Genomic DNA, 22,435 nt, shown 5'->3' on the forward strand with positions numbered 1-22,435 from the left:
GGGAGGGAGGGAGGGAGGGGAAGGGATGAATATATGTATAACCCAACTGCTAACCACACCAAAGCTGGTGGGCTGTAGGCCTGGCATCTTCTAGACAGAGGTGGGTATTTGAGGCAGGCCTCCCCAGGACCCCCAGGGGAGATCAGGCTAGCCCTTTATGACTATCAGCTTTAATGGCTCCATGCCATTCCCTGAAGTACACAGCTGTGGTTTATGGCCTGAAGCTGTTCAGGGACAGAAACTATTTAGAAGCAACAACATAAATGCAACTGAAAAGTTCTCCACTGACCAAGCTGTGACCAAGCTCGATCGCATGGCTTGCAGCCAGCCAGGGAAGGAGACTGATGCAATGTCTTTGAGGCACTTGCCTCACACCAGGATGTAACGTAACTGGTTAGCCCAATTCTAAAAATCCTTAGTAACACGTTTTAATATACAAGACTCAAAAGTACAGCAGTTTTACAATGTAGGAAAATTTAATACATACTATATAAACAACATTATTTACATCAGAAATCACCAGGACAGTGGCATTTTTCACAAATATAAATTAATTACTGTTTAGTCAACAGGTTTCAAAAGTCCACAAGTTTACAAGAAAAACCATCTGTCCCCAAATGGGTAGGGCACATGGACTAAAGCAGCCTGGACCCTTGGCATGGCTCTCTTCACCCAACACAGCTGGCCTCGGCTAGGAGACACAGGTGCTGGGCCTGGACCACGGCTCCTGCTGACAAGTGGGTTTTGGTCTGTAGGATTCAGTGTTGCTGTGTGTGAACACTTAGGTGAATCACCTTTGCCCTGCAAAGCCTGATGTATCTGTCAGACACACCAGGTCAGAGCATCAGCAGCACAGTGAGAAATGTTTGCGCTCCCTTTGTGGGGCGGAAGGAATGACTACACAGAGGATAAGGAGGGAACATCAGGTTGGGCTCCTGCAGCTGGCCAAGTCTGAGAGGACACAGTGGTCAGCAGAGGCTGCATCTTCCTTTTCTAGGGCCACAGTGCATCATAGGACTTCAGGCCTTGACAACACTCACACCTAACTTCCCCAAGTTTTGCCACCTCCTCAAGAATGAGCTGCCCAAAGCCAGGCTCCACAGAACTCCACTGGTAGCAAATGTCTGCCGTAAGCATGTGATGCACATACTGGTTTAAAGCAAGAGGAAAGCTTCCTTCTCCCAAAGCCCTCTTCAAATACACCGCATGGCCTACAGCAGATGTTTGGTGGGAGACACTGTAACCTCAGAATCAATGTAACACTGATCTGGCCCACGGGGCCCTTTGCTACATTTTATGGCACTATACCCTCAAAGTCCTGAATGTGAACAAAAGAAAGTTCCTTTTCCCTCATGATGAGACAGACATCTTTGAGAATAATTTGTAACTTCTACAACAAGTTGAAAGACAAGACCTAGGTGAGTCCGGAAAGGCAAGGCCTCCGCCTTCCCGAGGGTACCTCCTGTGCTTGCTGCACTCCCAGCACCAAGAGCCCAGCAAACCAAACACAGGTAGTGTCAGTGGGGTCAGCAAGCTCCATCTATGGTTCACTTTTCACTGTGTGGCCAAAGACCTTTCAGCCTTGACTGAGCCGTCGCTGCAAGCCGCCAGGCAGCAGACTCTAGCCAGGGACTCCCATGCAGTGAGTAGGCTCTACTGCAAGTCATGCATGCACATGAAGACGAAGGACCCGGTGCCATGAGGAGGCCAGAAGGTGACAGTTTACCGAGCATTAGCTGTAGGGACCAGCTCAGCACCAGCCAGGTCCGTGGTGCTCTAAAGCAGCAAAAGCAATGGCCCACCACAGCCATGCATGGCCAATGTTTCACTCAAGGACACAACTCATGCTTATCTTGGGAAAGTCACTAAATGGTACTGTGTCAGATGACCCCCCCCCCAAGAGTGTTCAGGGAGCCAAACCCTGCATATGTCCAAATAAGACTTTTCATCAACTCAGAATGAGCCTGGATTCTTACAGAGGCACACCTACCATATGTTCAAGTCAGTTTTCCTGTCTCGATCTAGAAAGGCTTTGGATACCTTAACAATACTGACAAGCTATACTGAAAGTGAGTAAAACCCAAGGCCCAGCCCAGTATCCAGACACTGAGAAGAGCCATTCAATGACACAACCCATCAGTCCCACAACCCAACCCAACCTGACGCCGACCAGCCTCCTGTCAACTCAACAGCTTGGCTACCCCATCACAGATGCTTGTGATTTGGGGGAAATTTTAACTTAGGTTTACACTCTACAGATCTTAAAGTAACAACTTGTAATGGAAATGTAGCTTTTCACCTGTCCACATCTCAACTGTCAAGATGTTCGGGTCTGTGCAGTCTGCCCCTTCAAGCTGTTAGGAACTAAGATGCAGCTACCATTTGCCGACCCACGCCAATACTGACAACTTGCTGCTTGCTGGCCCATCTGCATGTATGTCCACGTCGGGGCTCACCAGCAGGTGACTCAGCAGCAGGCCACCTCCATTTCCATCCCCAGGACTGTGACTCTCCTCCTCACCACAGGAATCAGAAACCCACCAGGGATTCCCATTTTCCTGGTTCTACTACCCCCACCCCCATCTGCACCCCTACACCCACTTAGCCCACTCCCCCAGACAAGTAAGCCCCATGCGGCATCAGCAATGCCCAAGTCACAGTACTCTAAAGTCAGCCAGAGGGAGCCAACTTTCCCTGACAGTGAGGGAAAACGGACGCCACCCAGAAGACCAAACCTTTGAAATGTACAGAGATAGTGCAGGGAAAATTAGTGTTGGCAGGGAGGAGGCCACGTTGGCAGTTATTTCCCTGTCTCTTTATCCCTACCCCACTTCACATAATGAGACCAAGTGTATCATTTCTCCCAAGAACACATCTAAGGGGTATAACTGCTCCCCTTTCAAGTCTTGCAGTGTGAAGCCCACCCTGTGACCCCACTTCCCATGAGCAGCGTCCCTTATGTCATGGTGAACCAATCACACACTGTCCAGCAGGTCCTTGCCCTGGTCACTCATGCTGAATAGAACATTCATTGACTCTCGAGATCTCGGATTCCTTCACAGAGGAAGCAGCCCAATGAAGCTGGTACATAGAGTCACCTCCTCCTAGCACCCATGGAGGGGGAGGCCATGACAGGCTAGGATCGGGTGGGGGTGCCAAAGTGCAGGAGTGGAGACCAAACCAAAGCAGCAGACAAAGGTCTCCAACTCCTTCAAGTGCTCCTTCAGCTGCCAAGTCAGTGGATCCAGCAGCAGCGCATCCAGAAACTCCGCTCACCAGTCTGACCACCGGCCACAGCTGGATCAGACCAAAACGCCCAAGTGCTTGATGACTCCTATGCTCTCTCCCCTTCCGGAGCTGTCCTTTATGTCTTCCGAACATTCCAGTTATAATCTGGGTTGTTTTTCTGTTCTAGTGATCTCTCCAAAGGAGACCTGTGATCCAAGGGTGACTTAGAATCATGGGGAGATTTCTGGGCAGGGGGGGAGCGAGGGTCTGAGAGCGCGGTGTGCAATGTAGGCATGGGTTGTTTGTATTCCCCCAATTTGTCTGTGTGGAAAGAGCGGTAATGGTCTGAGGGTCCCTGGCCATGGTAACCCATGGTGGGTCTGTGGTCAGACATTCGTCGGAAATCCTGCTGGTGGTAATTCTGGGGCCTAAAGTCATCTGACCTCCTCCGCTTGGAGTCATGATGGTGCCTGAAAGAGAGATAGATACAAAGATCAGCTGAAAGCATAGGCAGACTCCTAATGTGTTTCCATCTTCTGCTTCTATTTCTTCATATACACATGGACCCAGAGACTAATGTTTATATCACCAGGAAGCCAAAGCACACACACAGACACAAGACCAATAAATGGTCAGGGGTTTCACACACATTGGTAAAAGGCATCCTATGACAGACACGCTTTGAAGCTACAGTAACGTACAAGCACAACCTTGGACAATCACGACAGCTTTGTGAGTGCGCTCTCCCTCAGAAGAAGACAACTATAAACATTTTCATATTTCTTACCATGCTCTGGAGAAAAAGATATATATTTTTTAAAAAACCTATTTGTAAATTATTAACAGCAGCAAAACCCAAAACCGACCTAGATACTCAGCACTAAGGTTGCCTAAAATTACTTGACAATCTGACTTACCCCACCAGGGACTCTCTATAACACATGAGGCAGGCTACCTACACACTTAGATCCCCACCATACCCATAGCTCAAACCAGAGAGCTGCTTGCTGGGACTGCTTCCTCCTCTTGGCCTTCTTTCTCTCCAAATTCATTAGCTCCCAAGCCACTCCCCATCAGGGACAATCTTATCACCAGATGTGACCCAGGTCCTACCTGCTGCCTGACTGGGACCCTCCAATTGTCCTACCTGGCCTTTAGACCCACAAGCAGTCCACACTGGCAGAGGAAACTTGTTCCAAGCTCCTGACTACAACTGAAGGTACCAGGGCCAGAGCAGATAAGCACAAAACTTAAAATGGGGGCTATAGCATATCAAACACCAGACGAAGACAGATGCTTTACTCCCAACGCAGCTGTGAGTCCTGAGCAATGCAAACTCCTCCGCTACAAGAAGGTGACTTCAACAACAGAGCTCGACCAAAACCACCTCCAGATGTGCAGCCCTCAAAAAAAACCAACATATAAAAATATGCAACATGTCTCCAACAACAACAACAACAACAACAACACACACACACACACACACACACACACACACAGACGCACACACACACAGACGCACACACACAAATAAATAAGCAATGTGTCTCCAAAAACAGAAATCTAAAGTGATAGCACCTGTTCAAAATGACCTGGAAGAACTTCCAAAGAAATTGAAGAGAATTTCACTGTAGGCAAACAACTCAAAAGACAAAGATAAATAGAATGAGAAAGTCAATCCAAAACATAAAAATCTTTGATTTGTTGAAGGAAGCCCAAACTGAAATGATACTGAAAATGAAAACCTCAATAAACCAATTAAAACCCTCGGTGGAAAACCATGGCCACAGAGCTGATTATGTTATGAACAGATTCGGATAGAAGACAGAGTAGAGAACCTGGATTGGATTACTTGATAAAGGTTAATGAAAAAGTTGTAGAAAAACTATGAACAGAACATGGGAGAAGTTTGGAATACCATTAAAAGACCTAACCTCCATAAGATGGCATAGAAAATAGCAAGTGAAGGAATCAAGCATCTTTTCGGTAAACTCCAAGAAGAAATTTCCCCAAACCTAGAGAAAAAAAGATGTTCACCCAGGTATAAGAGACCTAGAGAATCTCAAACCACCAGGAAAAAAAAAATCTCCATGACACAATTAAAACATTAAAATATAGAATAAAGAATATTTAAAGAAAGCAAGAAAGAAAATCTAAGTTGCCTGTGAAGAAAGGCCAATGAGAAAATTGGCCTGATTGCAACAGAGTAATGCTGCCAGACATTTTTTATAGCAGAAGGGCCTAGAAAGATGTCCTTCAAGTCCTAAAAGATCACAACTGTCAGCCAGATTACTATACCCAGCAAAACTATCTCTTAAGATTGTAGGAGAAGGGCTAGAAAGATGCTCAGTGGTTAAGAGAACATGTTGCTCTTCTAGAGGACCCAAGTCAGTCAAGAGGCTCACATCTATCTATAAACCCACTTCCAGGAGGATCTGATGCCTCTGGATTCCTTGAGCTTATGTGTGCATACACTCACATGCAAACAAACATAACACCTACACATAAATAAAAGTAAAAACAAATCTTTAAAAAAATAATAAAATTAAAAATTCATGACAAAACAGACTAAAGCAGTAGTTCTCAACCTTCCTAATACTGTGACCCTTTAATACACTTCCTCATGTAGGGACTTCCACCCATAAAATTATCTTTGTACTATTTATTAATCTTAATTATTTTCTACTATTATGAATTGTAAAGTAAGTATCTGTGTTTTCCAGTGCTCTTAGGTGACTCCTGTGAAAGTGTTGCTCCATCTCCAAAGGGGACGTAACCTATAGGCTGAGAAAACCCCAGACTAAAGAAATTTGTGACCACAAAGTCAGCTCCACAGAGAATATTAGAAAGAACATTTCCATCTGAAAAGGATGAATAAACCCAAGAAATCACAGGGAACAAAAAGACAATGCCAGGACTGGTAGAGGTGTTTGTATATGTATGCATGTGTGTGTGCCCACACAGGAGTGTACTGCTGTCAATGGTGTTTTACAGGGCATCAAATAAATTACTAAGCATGGGAAGTACCAAGAGATTATGAAACATAATGAGATAAGCTAATTAAACTGAAATGGACTCAAATGACATAATTAGCAGATGAGGATACTGAAACAATTCTGATATAGTCTCGTCAGCATACCACTATTTCAAGCAGGATAATATTAAGAACGATTTGAATTTCCAAAGGAGGAAAACAGAAAATGGCAACATTATTTGGAAAATACTGAAAATCTTTCAAATTTATAGGTATAATAGATAACCCTACATATCCAAAGAGCTGAGTGAGTCCTAAGACACACAAAGAAAAGTAAGCCGGGGCTTCAGTGCGCTGAGTGGAAAGTACTTGCTTAGTGCTCTCCAGCCTGGTTTTAATCTGTGTTATAGAAAAGGAGGCAGGAGCACAAGCCGGCAGACAGCACAGCGTATGATATATAACAAAACCAGGGACTGAGACAGTAACCGTCTGTGAGGAGGAAAAAGGAGAAGATAGAGCTTTTTGTCAGCGGGCATACAAACAACGGAGGAGTATCTCAAAGTACTGAAACTAGTAATTGTAAACTTTATAACTAGCGAAAACATCCTTCAAAACAAATACCCCCTGACAGTGCGGCCTCAGTGCACAGAAGGAAAGGACAAAAGGACAGAGCAGGCAGAGATGCAGAGGGACCAGACCAGATGATGGGAAGGCAGGAGGCAGTGAGCCTGCGGCTCATTCATGAGGGGGTAATGCAGGCTACAGCTATGCATTTAAATGGCCAATCATCCAAAACAACGGCAGGACACAGGAATGCTGGGTAAATCTTGCCCCACTTTAAATTCACAGTGTAGTCTAAACACAAAGCCTAACATCAGCCTAGGGAAGTCCACAGGTGCTCTGCAGTTCAATCAACAGCCAGATGTTGAATGAAAGTCTGGTAAAAGCATGGTGTTCTGCTCACACTTGCTCAGTTTGAAACTGGCTTATCATCTCAGTAATGGCACTGTATGGCTATAAAGAGGTACAACTTAAAAAGGCAGACTTAAATTATTGGATCCAGGTAGGCAAGGAAGGACCACAGACCGGAGCCACCTCCTATACCATGTTGAGAACGACTACTGCTGACTCTGTACTGTGTGTGTTCACATGTGTAAGTAATGTGTGGACACACTTTTAGGTGTGTGAGGTACATGAATGTGAGGCCAGAAGCCAGCCTCAGCTGACATACCTCAGGCACCATTCACCTTTTAAAGAAATATCAGCATATTAATTTATTCATCTATTAATTCTGTGTGCACTGTGCACATGTGTATGCATATATATGCCACCATACATAGGCAGACTGAACTCAGGTCACAGGACTTGGCTGCAAGCACCTTTACCAGATCATTGCCCTAACCTTGTTTCTTTGAGACAAGATCTCTCACTGAGACCTGGAGCTCACTGATTAGGTTAAGCTGGCTGGCTAGTGAGTTGCAGAGATCTTCCTAACTCTGCCTCTCTGAAATTTGCAGGAAAATGGATGGACCTGGAAGGTATGATACAACACAAGGTGACTCAAACTCAGAAAGTCAGAATCAAATATTCTCCCTCATGCATGGATATGCCCCATAATGTAGACATGTAGCCAGGTTTAAGCACAGAAAAACTCTACGAATCTAAAAAAGAAACCAAGAGGAGATAAATTACGTGAGGAGAAAGTACGGTGGCATGGGGCTTCAAGGACATGTGGGACATGATAGAGGAAAAAAATCTGGCAGGGAGTCACAAGGGGAGAAGAGGGGTAGCAGGAGGGTGGGAGAGACAGGGGTGGGTAGATGGGGGAGAACAAACTTTGTTCAAAAATGCCAGTGATGTTGAACACATTATATGCCGATTTAAAAATACGACAGAAACACAAAAGGGTTCCAGGAGAGCAGTATCATTTTCTCCAGCCATGCATGAGATACTCCTAAGATGCCCATGCCAACTCATGCAGCAAGCACAAGAAAGCTTCCTGGGTCACAACCAAAGACATGGAAGGAGGAAGGAGGTCTGCTGGAAGGGGGACTGCATCAGTAAAGTTCTGCAAGAGCCAAGTGATGCTTTTTTCAAAGGGGACAGGACCTGGAGAGATGTCTCAGGTGTTAAGAGCACTTGCTGCTCTTGCAGAGGACCAGGATTCAGCTCCCAGTAGCAACATGGCAGCTCAGAATCTTCTGTACTCCACGCCCAGAGATCCAACACACTCTTCTGACTTTCTGAGGTACCTGCATACCCATGTGCAGGTAAAACACTCATACACATAAAGTAAGAAATACATCTGAATAAGCATCCTCCCTTCCTGCATCCTGAGGACGTCCTCATAGCAACAACAAGGGATCCATGCCAGAAGCTCAGCATGCATCAGACAGACAGACAGACAGACCTGGATAAGCACCACCATCCGTCTTCCCATGAACAAGTCAGTGCCCCACCTCTCACAGCCGTCCACACACCTGTCATAATAGTCTCTGTGTCCCCGGTGGTCTCGGTCACTGTTGTACTGCTCATATGGTCTCTTTCTGGACATGTTGTTGGGTCGGTAGCTTCCAGAACGGTGGGCATCCATATGTCTCCGGTCACCATAGTGGTGGTCCTTATACCAGTGCTGCTCATACTGATGGTGCCGGTCGCCCCCCCAGGGGGCATTATTACCGCCGCCATAGTTGAACTTTCTTTCCCTCTGCCAGTCTCCTCGATCTGCAAGAAGAGAATTGTTTCTGAACTACAGGCACAGGGCAGAATTTAATAAGGCTGACCTGTTACAAGGAGGTAATTCCTCCTCCTTCTTAGCTTTATCGCTTTATAGCTAATAAAGTTGTAAATGCTACCACCCTGTCTTTTTTAAGACCTTCTAAATTACTCTTACACATTTTATTCTTGCTTGCCCCAATCTATAGCAGACCCCTGAAATGATACTCAAGACCCCAGGAGGGAATTTGGAAAGCAATCCTGCTGTTTCACAGTACACCCTCACTAGACAGCTCATCACCTGTTAATCAACTTGCCTAATTGTGTTGAGCTGCTGAAAATCTAACTGGAGACTTCTTCCTTAAACCATAAGGAGTCCTTTGAAGGGCTGAGTTCAGAACCACCCTGAGATGGGCATCTCCTAGTCTGGAAGCCAAGGGAGTGAAGTAACACCAGCTAAAACTTCAACAAGTTTTAAAGCACTGTGTCATAGACTTGGGCAAAAAGACTAAAAATGAAAAGGAAAAAAGCGTAGAATGTCTCACCAGCAGGAGGCTACTGAGGACGGAGCTTTACATAACTGCAAGCAGGAGTGGAGACACGGCTCCAGTCAGGAGCACTTGCTGCTCCTGCAGAGCACTCCTCAGCTCCCAGCACCTACGGGGAGGCTCACAACCATCTACAACTCCAATTCCAGGGACTCTGATATCCTCCTCTAGCCTCTGTGAATATCAGGTGTGCACACGGTGCACAGACCTACCTACATTCAAACAAAAGAACTCATACACATGAATGAAACATAAATAAATCCGTAAGTAACTGCAATAATTTTTTTAGTTAGGGTCTTATTACTATAGCTCTGGCTGGCCTATAACAATGTAGACAAAACTGGCCTTGAACTCACAGAGGTCTGCCTGCCTCTGCTTCCCAGTGCTGGGATTAAAGACATGCACTATCACACTTGATTTAATGGTCCTTAGAAAGAAGGTAAAGATGAAAATAGATTTTCGTTAAAGATTTCTTTAAAAGGTTTTTTTCTAAAAGAAAAAAAATCTTGAAAAATTTACAAGAAGTTTAAGCTACTTTCAAAACTAAGAAATACATGCACATATCTATGCACACATACACTTTGTTGAAACGAACTTTGGTCTTCTGGAAGAAGAGCCCATGCTCTTAACTACTGAGCCATCTCTCCATGCCCAGACATATTTTTAGTGTATAGAAGCTTAAGGAGTTGTGGGGAAGCACTTTTTGAGATAATAACTTTCTATACAGCCTCAAACACAAAATCCACTGTGTGTATATATACGCAAATGGAATTCTATAACTACAACTTTCGTTTAGAACGAAATGCACTTCTCTAGACTTCTGTAGAAAAATTGAATCTTTGTAAAATATTATGCTTCTGTGGTACTTTGAGTCTTGTTCTTTACCTTTTCCTCTTCTGTCTCTAAAAGTACTTTGCACTTACTTTAACTGCTGAGCAATAAACAATGAACACTTATTAAATCCCTACACTCTCCCTCTACTCATTAAAGGTCACAGTCACTAATGGGCAGACTCGGTGTTTCACACCTTTTTCTGTTTTACAAGTGCTTAAGTATGTTTAAGGGAAATGGTTCCTTGATTAATCGGAATCAGATAGTTACCATAGAACCAGCAATCCATCCTATATGCATAGCTAGAACAATTACAAAGAAGCACTCAAGCAAATATTTCAGTACATTTATATTAGTATTATTCTCAGCAGAAAAATAAAAGGAGAAATAAAATGTCCCTTGATAAATGAACATTATGGTATATCCATTGAGTGAAAACATAACCTTCCATAAAAGGGAATTAAGAACTGACTCACACTACAATTAGGATGAACTTTGAAAACATTTTGCTAAGCCAGCCATAAGCAGTAATATACTGTATATTCCATTTACATGAAGTAGTCAGATACCTTAATTTATAGAGTTAAAGCACAGAGAGTTATGACAGCGAGAGGGTGGGATGGCACACAACTTCCATCTGAGGTAACAGACATTTCAAGGAGGCACAAGTCACTATGTGCAGAACTCGGAATGTACCAAGCACCACTGGCTAATTCATCTTCAGATGCTGTATGAATTTCATCTCAGTAAATTAAAAGATACAGGCATGCAATTGATGATTGTTTGGTTCTTATTATTCCCCACTTTGAATTATTGTCCCCTATTTTATTTATTTTCTTTTACATCTGAGTGTTTTGCCGGGATGCATGTCTCGTTACCACATGCATGCAGCGCCTATAGAGGCCAGAAGAGAAATCAGATTCTCTAGAGGTGAAGTCACACATGGTTGTACGGTGGTGGGAATTGAACCCAGGTCCTGTGAAGAGTAGCCAGTACTCTTAACCCTTGAGCAATCTCAAACATTTTTAGTGAATAAAAGTTTCCAGAAAATGTGGGAGCACTTTTTGAGATAATACTTTGCTATGTACCATCAAACATGTAATCCTCCTGCCTCAGCCTCACAAATTCTGATAGTAACAGCAAGTGCACAATGGCGGGTTTGGCCAATTCTCTGAAATAATTGATGATACTGGGTACAGATGGCCTAATACTCATTTAACCATTCTCCTAGTTAGTGAGCTATATATTTCCTCATTTCACGTTATTTTGTAAAACAAACTAGAGCAATTGCTCTCCTTAATAACTAGTGTGCATTTCTCCTTTTTAATTACTGCTGATCAGAATGAGTTAAAACATAAAAATGGGCAGTTTTACAGTATCCCTCTTTGATATGAATTCTCCATCAATTCCCTAATCCTTAATCTTTTTTTTTTTAAACAACACATAACTATAATGAGGTTCGAGGAAATCTTACATACACTGCAGGACCTTGAACTCAGACCTCTCCTGCTTCAGCCTCTTTAGTTCTGGGGTGGCAGATACCACCACATATCTTACATTTAATCCCTATGTCTTTCTTTTCTTTCATCGAGACATGGTTACTCTTATTTCTGGCTCTCCTGGAACTCATTATGTAAACCCAAGCTGGCCTCAAACTCAACAGCGATCTGCCAGCTTCTATCTCCCAAGTGCTAGGATTCAGGGGTGTACCGCCTTGTCTGGCTGTCTCTACATTTTTCTAAACAAATCTCCAAAATTTAATCCAATCTACTTTTCTTTTTCTTTTTTAAGCTTTGTTTCAAAATTATATTTAAAATTAAATAAAAATTATATACACTTATTAGGTAATTTGATAAGGTTTGGCCCCCACAGACTCATGTGTTTGAATGCTTGGCCTCTGGGGAACAGAACTATTAGGAAGCATGGCCTTATCGGAAGAGGTCTGGCCTTGTTAGAAGAAATGTGTCACTGTGCAGATGGGACTTTGGGTCTTAAATGTTCAAGCTACACCCAGTGTGAAACACACACAGTCCCCTTCTGCTGACTATTGATGAAGAGGTAGACCCCTCGGACCCTCCAGCACCAAGTGTGCCTTGCACGTCACCATGCTTTCCACAGGATGTTATAGACTAAATTTCTGAAATGTAAGCCAGCCCCAATTAGATGTTTTCCTTGATAAGAATTGCCTTGGTGTCTCTTCAAAGCAATAAAACCCTAAGATACTCATTTTATGTGTGTCTTAAAATACATGTTAACTATACAATGACTAACCATGTTAACACATTTTTTTGTGTTTGTGGAAAAAATATTTAAAATCTCCCAATGATTCTCAAGGATATATTGTCAACTAATCATCATTTTGTACAGTTTATCTCTTACACAACTTTCTCCTAACTATAGTGTCCTTTAACCAGCATTTCCTCCACCTCCTATTCCCAATTTCCCACCCTTAGGTAACCGCTGTTCACCTCTCTGAACCTCTAAATCTGACTCTGTTAGATTTTGCATACTGAAGAAATCATGTTGTGTTGTCTTTCTGTACCAGCTCATAATTCTTAAACATAAAACCTCTGGGCTGATCCACATCGAAACAAGCGACAGGCTCACTTCTAATGGGTGACTGCCAATCCCTCACTACTAATGGACACTTAGGTTGAGCCCATACGCTGACTCCTGTGAGTAAGTATTCCCCAACAGTAAACCGGAGGAGAGTCCCACCAGCTCATCAGCCTGAGATGCAGACGCTCAGTAGTGGGTCTTCCGGGTAGTATGGAGTTCTCCATTTAATGCTTTAGGAACCTCTACTCACACTTTCTCACTGGCTGTGTTCGTCTATGGATATTGGTAAAGCATAGCTTCTTCTCCACATCCTTGGAACACTGTGCTGCTTTGACAATGGCTATTATCAGACGTGAAGTGGTGTCTCACTGTGGTCCTTCAGTAATGCTGAAGGCTTTTCTACATACCTACTGACCATTTGTACACCTTTATTAAAACTTGAGACTAACAGGTCTCTCAAATAAAGGGCTTATTGGAGTACAGATGCTAACCTAAAGGTCAAAAGTTAGGCCACAGGTTAAGTCCCTGAGCCACCAGCAGAGGACTATACAGCAGCTGGGAAATGTCCACTGGATATAAGGCTAGGACTTAGTAGAGTGAAATTTGGGGAAGCTAAAACATAACCTGTTTACAACAAACTTACATTAGTTCCTGAAAAAGAATAACCCAGGGGCTGGAGAGATGGCTCAGAGGTTAAGAGCACTGACTGCTCTTCCAGAGGTCCTGAGTTCAAATCCCAGCAACCACATGGTGGCTCACAACCATCTGTAATGAGATCTGATGCGCTCTTCTGGTGTGTCTGAAGACAGCTACAGTGTAATCATATAAAATAAATAAATAAATCTTTTTTTTAAAAAAAAAGAATAACCCATAAACGACGTTTCTGCTATGTCCTGTTAGTGCTGTGTGGCCACACAGGTAATCCTCAGCACTCAACAAAGAACGGGTACAACCTTCTCTGCTGATTAAGCTTGAAGCTGTGAGTTAAAATCATGTTCTTTTACCACTGCACCTCCCTGTCTCAACTATAACTTAATTTAGGGCAGTGATCTCAACTCTCCTAATACAGTTCCTCCTTTTGTAGTGACTCCCCAACCATAAATTTATTTCACTGATACTTCACAACCACAATTCTGCTACTGCTGTGACTCATACTGTAAATATCTGATATGCAGGCTGGAGAGATGGCCCAGAGGTTAAGAGCACTGGCTGCTCTTCCAGAGGTCCTGAGTTCAATTCCCAGCAACCACATGGTGGCTCACAACCATCTGTAAAGGGATCTGATGCCCTCTTCTGGTGTATCTGAAGACAGCTACAGTGTACTCATATAGCTAAAATAAATCTTTAAAAAAATATCTGATGAGGGAAATATATGTGGGCCCGGTGAAAGGGTCATTTAACCCCAAAGGGGTCAACCCACAGGTTGAGAACCATTGATTTAGGGAGTTTCAGAGTTCTCATCATCATCTTTTGAGAAATGTCTCTTTAGATCTTTTGCCTACTTATTATCCAGTCCCTTCTACTTTTCAGGTTAACCCTTTATCATATGTACAGTTTCTGAACAGTCTCTCACTGTCACAGGTTGCTTCTTCACTGCCATCCATCTATTGTTTATTTTTCTATTTGGTTATCTTGTTATCATCAACTAAATATTAGCAGACTGAGTGCCCACCTTATATAGAATGTAAGTTGCTCCCTAAGTCTGCCCATTACCTTTTGTTTGTTTATGGTACCTATGGTCCCTTAATTTAGAACGGGCCCTTAGCGTTCTAGATCTTTATTTCATGTTTTATTTCAACCAAGAACAGACAACAAGGTCTTGGTAAAAGTACAAAGGTCCTTGGAAAACAAGGTAACTGGGAGTTGTGACAGGGAGTTGTGACATCTCCATAAAAGCTACCTAGCGGCCTACCTGCATTACTAAAGTGTCTCTTGTTGGGGTGACTGTAGGTATCTCTTGGATGTCCATGCATCTGTGGGCCATGGGAGGCAGGCAAATGAGGCTTCTGAGGATGAAGGTTGTGTGAGGCATGGGACTGAGATATCAGAGAGTCCCGGCTGGAGCCCGAGGCCTCTGGTCGAAATGGTTTCTTACCACCAAGCGTATCATCTTTCTTCTTTTGTTCCTGGCAGAGTAAAAAAACCGAAGAGCTTAGGACCCCAGGCTTAAGTCCTGACAGCAGAATAAAGATCACCTCCTGAACAGGCCCCTCTGGCACCTCTCTACCTTTGAGCTGCCATTTAGTAGCTTCTTACCAAAACTGCGCATCAACTCCAGTGAGCTCCCATAGCGGCAACCACCTAGCATAGGCTAGCAGTCTGTGGACTTTGACCTACTAGGTCACTGCAAGAAAACCAACCTCTACTAACAAGCACTTGTGAGAACACATGGGAGACACTAGGTGTCACTGTATACAACCTGTCCCTATGCAAGTGGCCAGATAGTCGTCACTCTCAGAAGACTTCTGTGGCCGCACAAAATCATGACTGCTAGGTTTATAAGGCTAACTCGAGTAAGGAGCTCCCAACTGCCAGAGAGGAAGTCACTGCACCAAAGTCCTCGGGCTGGCCGTCTGAGCTACACCACTCCTTCCTTCATCCAAGGACAACTCTGAAAATGAAGATATTGTAACAGTGTGAACTGATTTAAACTCTAAGCAGAAGGGAAACGACTATTAAATTATTTGGTCTATATCTAAACCTTCGGTGTATATAAAGAACAGGAAAAATACTTTATTTGGTTCTATCTCTTCATTTAGCACATTATGAAAACATCTTCCCCTGTACAATGTTTATTACAACCATCCTTCATTTGAGGCTTGAGTATTACTATTCAGTAAGAAATGCATGACCATAATCTTCCCATGATTGTTGGACAGCAGTCAAGCCCACTGTACGGATGGTTAGCCCCTTAAACTAAACTCTTGGGTGGAGAAGCACGTGTTCTACTCCTCTGACAAACTGAAATCTTTTGTGCTGACTAGTTTTATGTCAACCGGACACAAGCTGAAGTCGCCTGAGAGGAGGACCCTCAACTGAGAAAATGCCTCCACAAGACTGCGCTATACGTAGGTGGTGATTATGGGGCAGGGTCTAGCCCATTGTGGGTACAGCCATCCCTGGACAAGTGGTCCTGGATTCTATAAAAAAGTAAGCAAGGGGAGGAAGCCAAGATGCAGCACTCGTCCATGGCCCCTGCATCAGGTCCTGTCTCCAGGTTCTGCCATGTTTGAGCTGCTGTGCTGACTTCTCTGATGATGAACAATGATGACGAAGCATTCCTCCCCTTGGCTCATGGTGTCTCATCTCAGCACTAGTGACCACAGCGAAGACAACTATCCTAGAGAAAGACTAAGATAACGCACTTGACATACATGGTTCACTCAACCTCACAGACTGCAGTGAAGTCCTTCACCACTGTGCCCACTGTCAGATCCTCAACCCAACTTACTGTCTTACCTAAGGGCCTTTCCCGACTAGGCTCTCACAGATGTTTATACTGACTAGAGAGAGGTCAGTGAGTGGCTCGGTGGGAAAAGCACTCACCACTAATCCTGACAACCTGAGCTTCAGCCTTGCAATACTCACTGTGAAAGGATAAATAGAAAAGAACAGACTACTGAAAGCTGTCATTGGACATTGTGGGATAATGTATCCTCCCATGAACTATCTTTCTCTCACTCACAAAATGAATAGACAAATATAAAAACTTTATTAGAGTTTCACTAACACACTTACTATATTAATCCTATTACTACTATATCATATTCGTCAGTGTAAAATTAAATGATGAACTGTTTGAAGGTATAATTCTCAGGTCAATAATACATCAAGTTTACATTATAACTACAAGTCCATGCCGGCCTTGGCATGACTACAAATTCTGAGGGCACGGCAGTACATGAGAGACAGAGAGCCTCGTGATCAGAGCCTGACACATTAGTGAATGTGGAACAATGTCCCCAATTGTTCCTCAGGGTTTGATTTGGACATGGCCCATGTGGCAAGATAGCAGATCTACAGGAGGGCTTGCCCGCATGAGAACTAACGTTACAGCAGAAGCCAAGTCACTCTTATGCTCATCCCTGTACTTATACAAAAGGGCAACGACCACCAGGCTTGGCAAATTGTCTACTCCTTTAAGTGAGCAATTTAGATGCTTCTAAGCAAGAAGCTGGATGGATGCCAAGTCTATGGGCCCATACATGAATAGGAATACAAGAACTTTTTGCCCATGACCATGGGACTTATGACAATCCACATTACAAGCTAGAAAAGCAGACATAAAAAGAAAGGGTCTAGAAAATAAGCTTCTAGGTCATGAGACCACAGGGTAACATTTCCTTGTCAGGAATTAAAACACTATTTGGCTCTAAAGCATTGGCTATCTTACCTAATAAACAACAGTTTTACTGTCTGGCTATTCATGCAGTGTTAGGAACTAATTGAAAATCACAGTCAATGCATTATGTGTGGATCACAGGTGATGCACTCTGTGACCTGTGATGGTTTCTGTCACCCTGCTTAGGCTGTACACAGACTAAGAGCCAACATCCCCACAGGGTTATCACTACCTCCCCAGGGAAAAACAAAACCTAAGGGGATTTCCTGGAAAACTGACTTGAAATATTTGTATAAATTAGAACTAAATTTGTATTTTACCTCCTCTTCTTGAGATCTTTTCTTATGAGCCATCTTATATAACTTATGTAGTTTCCGTGCATCAAATTCTGTAAACTTGGAAACAAAAATCCATAGGTTCCTAAAAGAAAAATAGTACTGATAAATTAAACAATTTAAAAGCTGAGTTTGTTGTTTTGTTCTGATATTTTTTTCTCTTTTTTTGAGACAGAGTTTCTCTGTGTAGTCTTGGCTCTCCTAGAACTCAATAGATCTGCCCACCTCTGCCTACCAAGTGCCAGAATTTAACATATATGTGCCACTTTGCCTAGCTAAAATGTGATTTTATTTTATAAATGGCAAGCTACTGAATTTTGCTGTAAAATGTTCTCCGAGTCCTTGCACTAAGCTGGTTATAGGAGAACATGCTATAATCCCAGCACTCATTACCACTAAGGCCTGTCATCTCTCCTTCAAACTCTTAGAGACTCCAGAAGGTCCTAGCCTGGCACTGCTGTATAGCATAGGAATGGCACAAAGATAGGTGCTTACACAGAGATGCTGGAAGTAACAATGAGTCAGAAACAGTGAGTCCCTCCTCATCCAAGCTTTCCAGTGAGCACTTTCACCATGGCCGTGCTGTGCTGGGCCACAAAACAGTCAACACACTGTGTCGGGTAGTGAGCCTCTTAGTTTACTAAGGTCTCTCTTATAAAAAGCCACAGTCTTCTTGGCAAATTGCAAGTGACCCCACCCTCCCAGAGTCCACTTTCACGCCTCTGCTAAAGCCTTGACTGTGATTGTTTAACCATTTCCACTTAGCTCATCTACACTCACATTTCAAGGTAACCAGCCTTCTGCAGATGTGCACGGCTGTTTGGTCTCAATGTATCTGGGTGCCATGTGTGTGCCTGGTGTGTGTAGAGGCTAGAAGGGGGTCCGGAGTTATAGTTATGAGCCATCATGTAGACATAGGGAGTTGAACCTGGGTCCTGTGGAAGAACAGCACGTGCTCTAACTGATGGGCCGTCTCACCAGCCCTGTAGGCATTTTTTTCATACAACTTCTAAAACTGCTTCTACACCTACTTTTAGATGGACAGTTTCTACGGAAGTCATACCTTGTATTACTTTTGAACTTTTAAAAATCAAGGACATTTTAATGAAAAAGTGCTGGTGACCAAGTATTTAAACAGCAACAGAACCAAGAGCACAGTAGGAAGCCCAAGATGACAGGGTTAAGTGGGAAGAAATGATTTTTCAAACACAATATTTTATACTCAAGATGTGTGGCATGCTGCCATTAGCATCATGACCCGAGATTTCTGGAAACCTACTTTTCACTCAAAACCAATTGACTAAAATAGAGATGCATTAACTATGATCTAAATGGGCTGAAGGTAAGTTTATGGAAATAAACTTAACATTAGTTTTTCAAAATTCCCTCTAGTACTGGGAACTAAGGCCAGGGCAAGCTACTACGCTACATCCCCAGAGTCTCCCTAGGCTGGCCAGGCCTGTCCTGAATCAAACTGCAGGCTTCCCGACTCAGCATTCTGGGTGGCCGCACTGCCCATCTTGATGACTGTTACGGCTGCTCTACGGGGTTGTCATTTCCTCTGAGTAACTATGGGAAATACAGGTGAGTGTCCCTGCTCTGAAAACTGTGGGACTGGTACTTTAGAGGAAAATTACACTCTTATCCTCACGTGGTAAGTCACAGTCAAAACACAGACGCACTAAATGCTCTGTACAAGAATACCTGTAGGTTACAGATAGTAAGTATATATGAAACAAAGGGGAATTTTTTAATAAATTTGCTTCCCATTTAAATACATGTTATTACCTATGTTTATGAGTATTTCAAAATCTAAAATCCTTCTGATTCTAAGCATCTATGATAAGGGATATCTGAGATATCTCTGTTTATAAATTAATCTGTTATGATGTCTTTCATTAATTTAAACGACTAGTAGAGTTCTTTAATTAAAGGAGATGAAAACAGAGGGTCCAAGTTCATGTACTTATAACCTTTGTTTCCCTTCATGTGTTGGAACCTGTCCTGATTGGTTTTTATGTTAGGCTGGGAAAAGAAAACATAAGTGAGAAAAGTCCTGACCAGACTGGCTGGTCATACTTTTTTCTTGATAGGTAACTGATTTGGGAGGGCCCAGCCCATTGTGAGTGGTGCCATTCCTGGGCATGTGGTCCTGGGTGAGCAAGCCATGAGAAGCTAACCAGGAAGCAGCAGTCCTCTGAGGTCCCTGCTTCAGTTCCTGTCTGCAGGCTCCTGCTCTGCTCTCGTCATCACCTTCCAGCAATGGAATGCGACCTAAGAGTCCTAAGTGAAATAAACACGTTCCTCCCCAGCTTGATGTGGGCATGTATTGTATCACAGCAGCAAGAGAGTATGCAACCTACCAATTTCTTATAGCAGACATAATAATACCTACACACACTAACCTGAGATGAGCAAAGTATTACTCTGGCTTCTATGTCATGTGGGTTTAAAGCAAATATTCTGACAACAAGCCAAAAAGCCAATTATTGTTGTTATTAATTTATTATCATTTATTACTACTGCTGCCATTATTATTATCATCATCTTCCTCATATAAACCCCATTAATGGTATAATCTTGCTACATCAGAAGAAAAGGCTATCTTGACAAAATAGCTTACTTCATGGAAAGGAAGCTAAAGCCCAAGGTCATGCTGTCAACAGATGAACCTCGTTGGCAAAAGATTTATTAAGGTGGCTATGCTATCTATTTTTAAAAACAGAGCACACTCGCACACTGTCAAATCAAATGGGCAGATTCAAGGCCAGAGTGGGCTACCTCCTCCACAATTTGATGTGCTCCTGCTCTGAATAAGCTCTAAGGCACTCAGCTATGCGGTCTCCAATCTTCAGCAGGCAGCTCCTGGTGTGTTCCAGCTGTTCTTGCACATTGAGTCCCTTGTCGGGTTTGTCCAACTGTTTCAGTGCCTTCTTCACAGGCCTCATCCTCTCCTTACACTGGAACAGGCCAAAAGAACAGCACAAGTCATTTCAGAGAGTTCGATTACCAGGTCCACACACTAAGATCCAGGGAAACACGCACTCCCACCCCCATGCTGCGCATCACTATGGGAAGAGCGGGAACACCAGTGGAATGGGACAAGTGCAGATACACAGAAACTCTGGGGTATAAGTGCCATCACCATATTCGGGATTAGATGAGGACCTCTGATACCTGACTTAGCCTCTCTGAGTGTTCTGTTTCCTCATCTGCAAGAGAGCTGTGGCCACGAAGAAGATCAAACGTAAAACAGTATTATAGGTTTAACCTGAAAACCATGATCATAAAGTTTCTTAATAATAAAAAAACAAAAATACTATACTCTGTGGTAACCTCCTCAGCTGGAAACTCGTGGGCATTTTTCAGTATTTAATTTCAGTTTTTATAATGGCATAAAGAGACACTACGAATTGGGGAACACTGCTTCAGTGAGTGAGAATAAAAAAATATATCAACAGTTTCTACAGAACAGATAAATTATCATGCACTCAGGCTAGTCTGATCTTGCTATGTAGCCCAGACTGTTTGACAGTTTGTGATCTTCCTGCCTCTGCTTCCACGGTGGCAGGGTATCAAGCATGTACCACCAGATTTAGTCACTTATGTGGCTCGTATGAGCAAGACCCTTAGTTCAAAACCCATTCAGGTATTAGGTTATTTACAAACAACAGAATAAGGAAGAACGGGGAATAATTCATTTATTCAATTCACTTATTCATTCATTAATATGTTTCTAATACCTAACTGAACTTTATATAAAACATAATGCTCACAAAATATAAGAAAATGACTTCACTGCAAAGAAAGAAAAACATAGGCATATGCAAGTCGGTTTTAAAGACTACAGGGGGGGGCTGGGGATTTAGCTCAGTGGTAGAGCGCTTACCTAGGAAGCGCAAGGCCCTGGGTTCGGTCCCCAGCTCCGAAAAAAAAACCAAAAAAAAAAAAAAGACTACAGGGAAGTCAAAAGACATCACAGAACTGGGTCAATATTCTGTCCTCCATTGTCAGCCCAGGACAGAAACCGTTCACGTTGCAAAGATGACAGCTTTTTCTTCAGCCAGAAAGAGTTGCTGAAGTAAGCCATGACTTGTGAGGTTTGGAAAGATAACAGAGAGCTGTGGAACATAAACAATGGCGGCCCGTTTCCCATGCTCGCAGAGAAAATGAGTGTGTCCTGGTCCAGCTCTCAGCTTCACATCATGGAAGTAGGTACAGTGCAGAACTTCACCACCTCTCATTAGCCAAAGCCCTTCTCCTCATCAGCTGGCCTGTCTCAAGCCACGCTGTAGCCACAGGAGCCGCAATCACTTCCTCGTGCATCAGGAATGGCCCTACTTTGGCACGCGTCCCTCCTCTCGTCTCCCACAACCACATGCTCTTCCTTCGGAACCCACTTCAAACATTCCTTCCTGGAACTGTCTGACTAGATCAGATCCCCTTCTTACTGGACCTCCACGGTAGTTCTCCTCTCTCCTCTGTACCCTATCCTGGGAGCATCGACATGATTCGGGGAGTTACCTGTCTGCTCAGCTTGGTCACTTACTACTTTCATTATAAACAACAGACTAAAGAAGAATAAGAAATTTCTTCTTTCAAACAGGGTCTCTAAATGTTGTTTCCTGTCCAGCACATTTCTATTTCCCAAATGCCACAGAGAACCCCTCTAAACTCTGCAAGCTCCTGCACAAGTGTGGTACATAAACTCATGCAGGCCCACACATACACTCAAAAACAGGAATGCAGGACATGCTACTGGTTCTAACTACAATCTGTAAAGATAACAAGCATCCGCTTCCAAAGCAGCACGCCCATGTTTACACCAACTGGAGCTCTGTGGCTGCGTCTGTGTGTGAAGGGCAGCACGAGCAAGCGCTGTGTCCCAGCACCAGCATCCTCA

At 43.4% G+C, this 22,435-nt stretch overlaps 1 protein-coding gene across 14 annotated transcripts in view; it reads right to left on the reverse strand.

The window, feature by feature from the left end:
- Window positions 1-457: 457 nt before the first annotated feature.
- Window positions 458-22,435, reverse strand: part of Chd2 (chromodomain helicase DNA binding protein 2) — a 112,731-nt gene continuing 90,753 nt past the window's right edge. For 12 of the 14 annotated variants that reach the window (XR_015624083.1, XR_015624089.1, XR_015624081.1 and 9 more), the window contains 5 exon segments: window positions 20,314-20,492; window positions 17,518-17,617; window positions 14,768-14,981; window positions 8,683-8,926; window positions 458-3,698 (listed from right to left, as the gene is read on the reverse strand). Coding sequence is in view for 7 of the 14 variants with exons in the window: in XM_087557371.1 (XP_087413497.1) it covers window positions 3,365-3,698; window positions 8,683-8,926; window positions 14,768-14,981; window positions 17,518-17,617; window positions 20,314-20,492 (1,071 nt within the window). In the remaining 7 variants the exon portion in view is untranslated. 14 annotated transcript variants of the gene reach the window in all.

Source organism: Rattus norvegicus, chromosome 1, assembly GCF_021556685.1.
Source record: "Rattus norvegicus strain SHRSP/BbbUtx chromosome 1, alternate assembly SHRSP_T2T, whole genome shotgun sequence".
Lineage (NCBI taxonomy): Eukaryota > Metazoa > Chordata > Mammalia > Rodentia > Muridae > Rattus > Rattus norvegicus.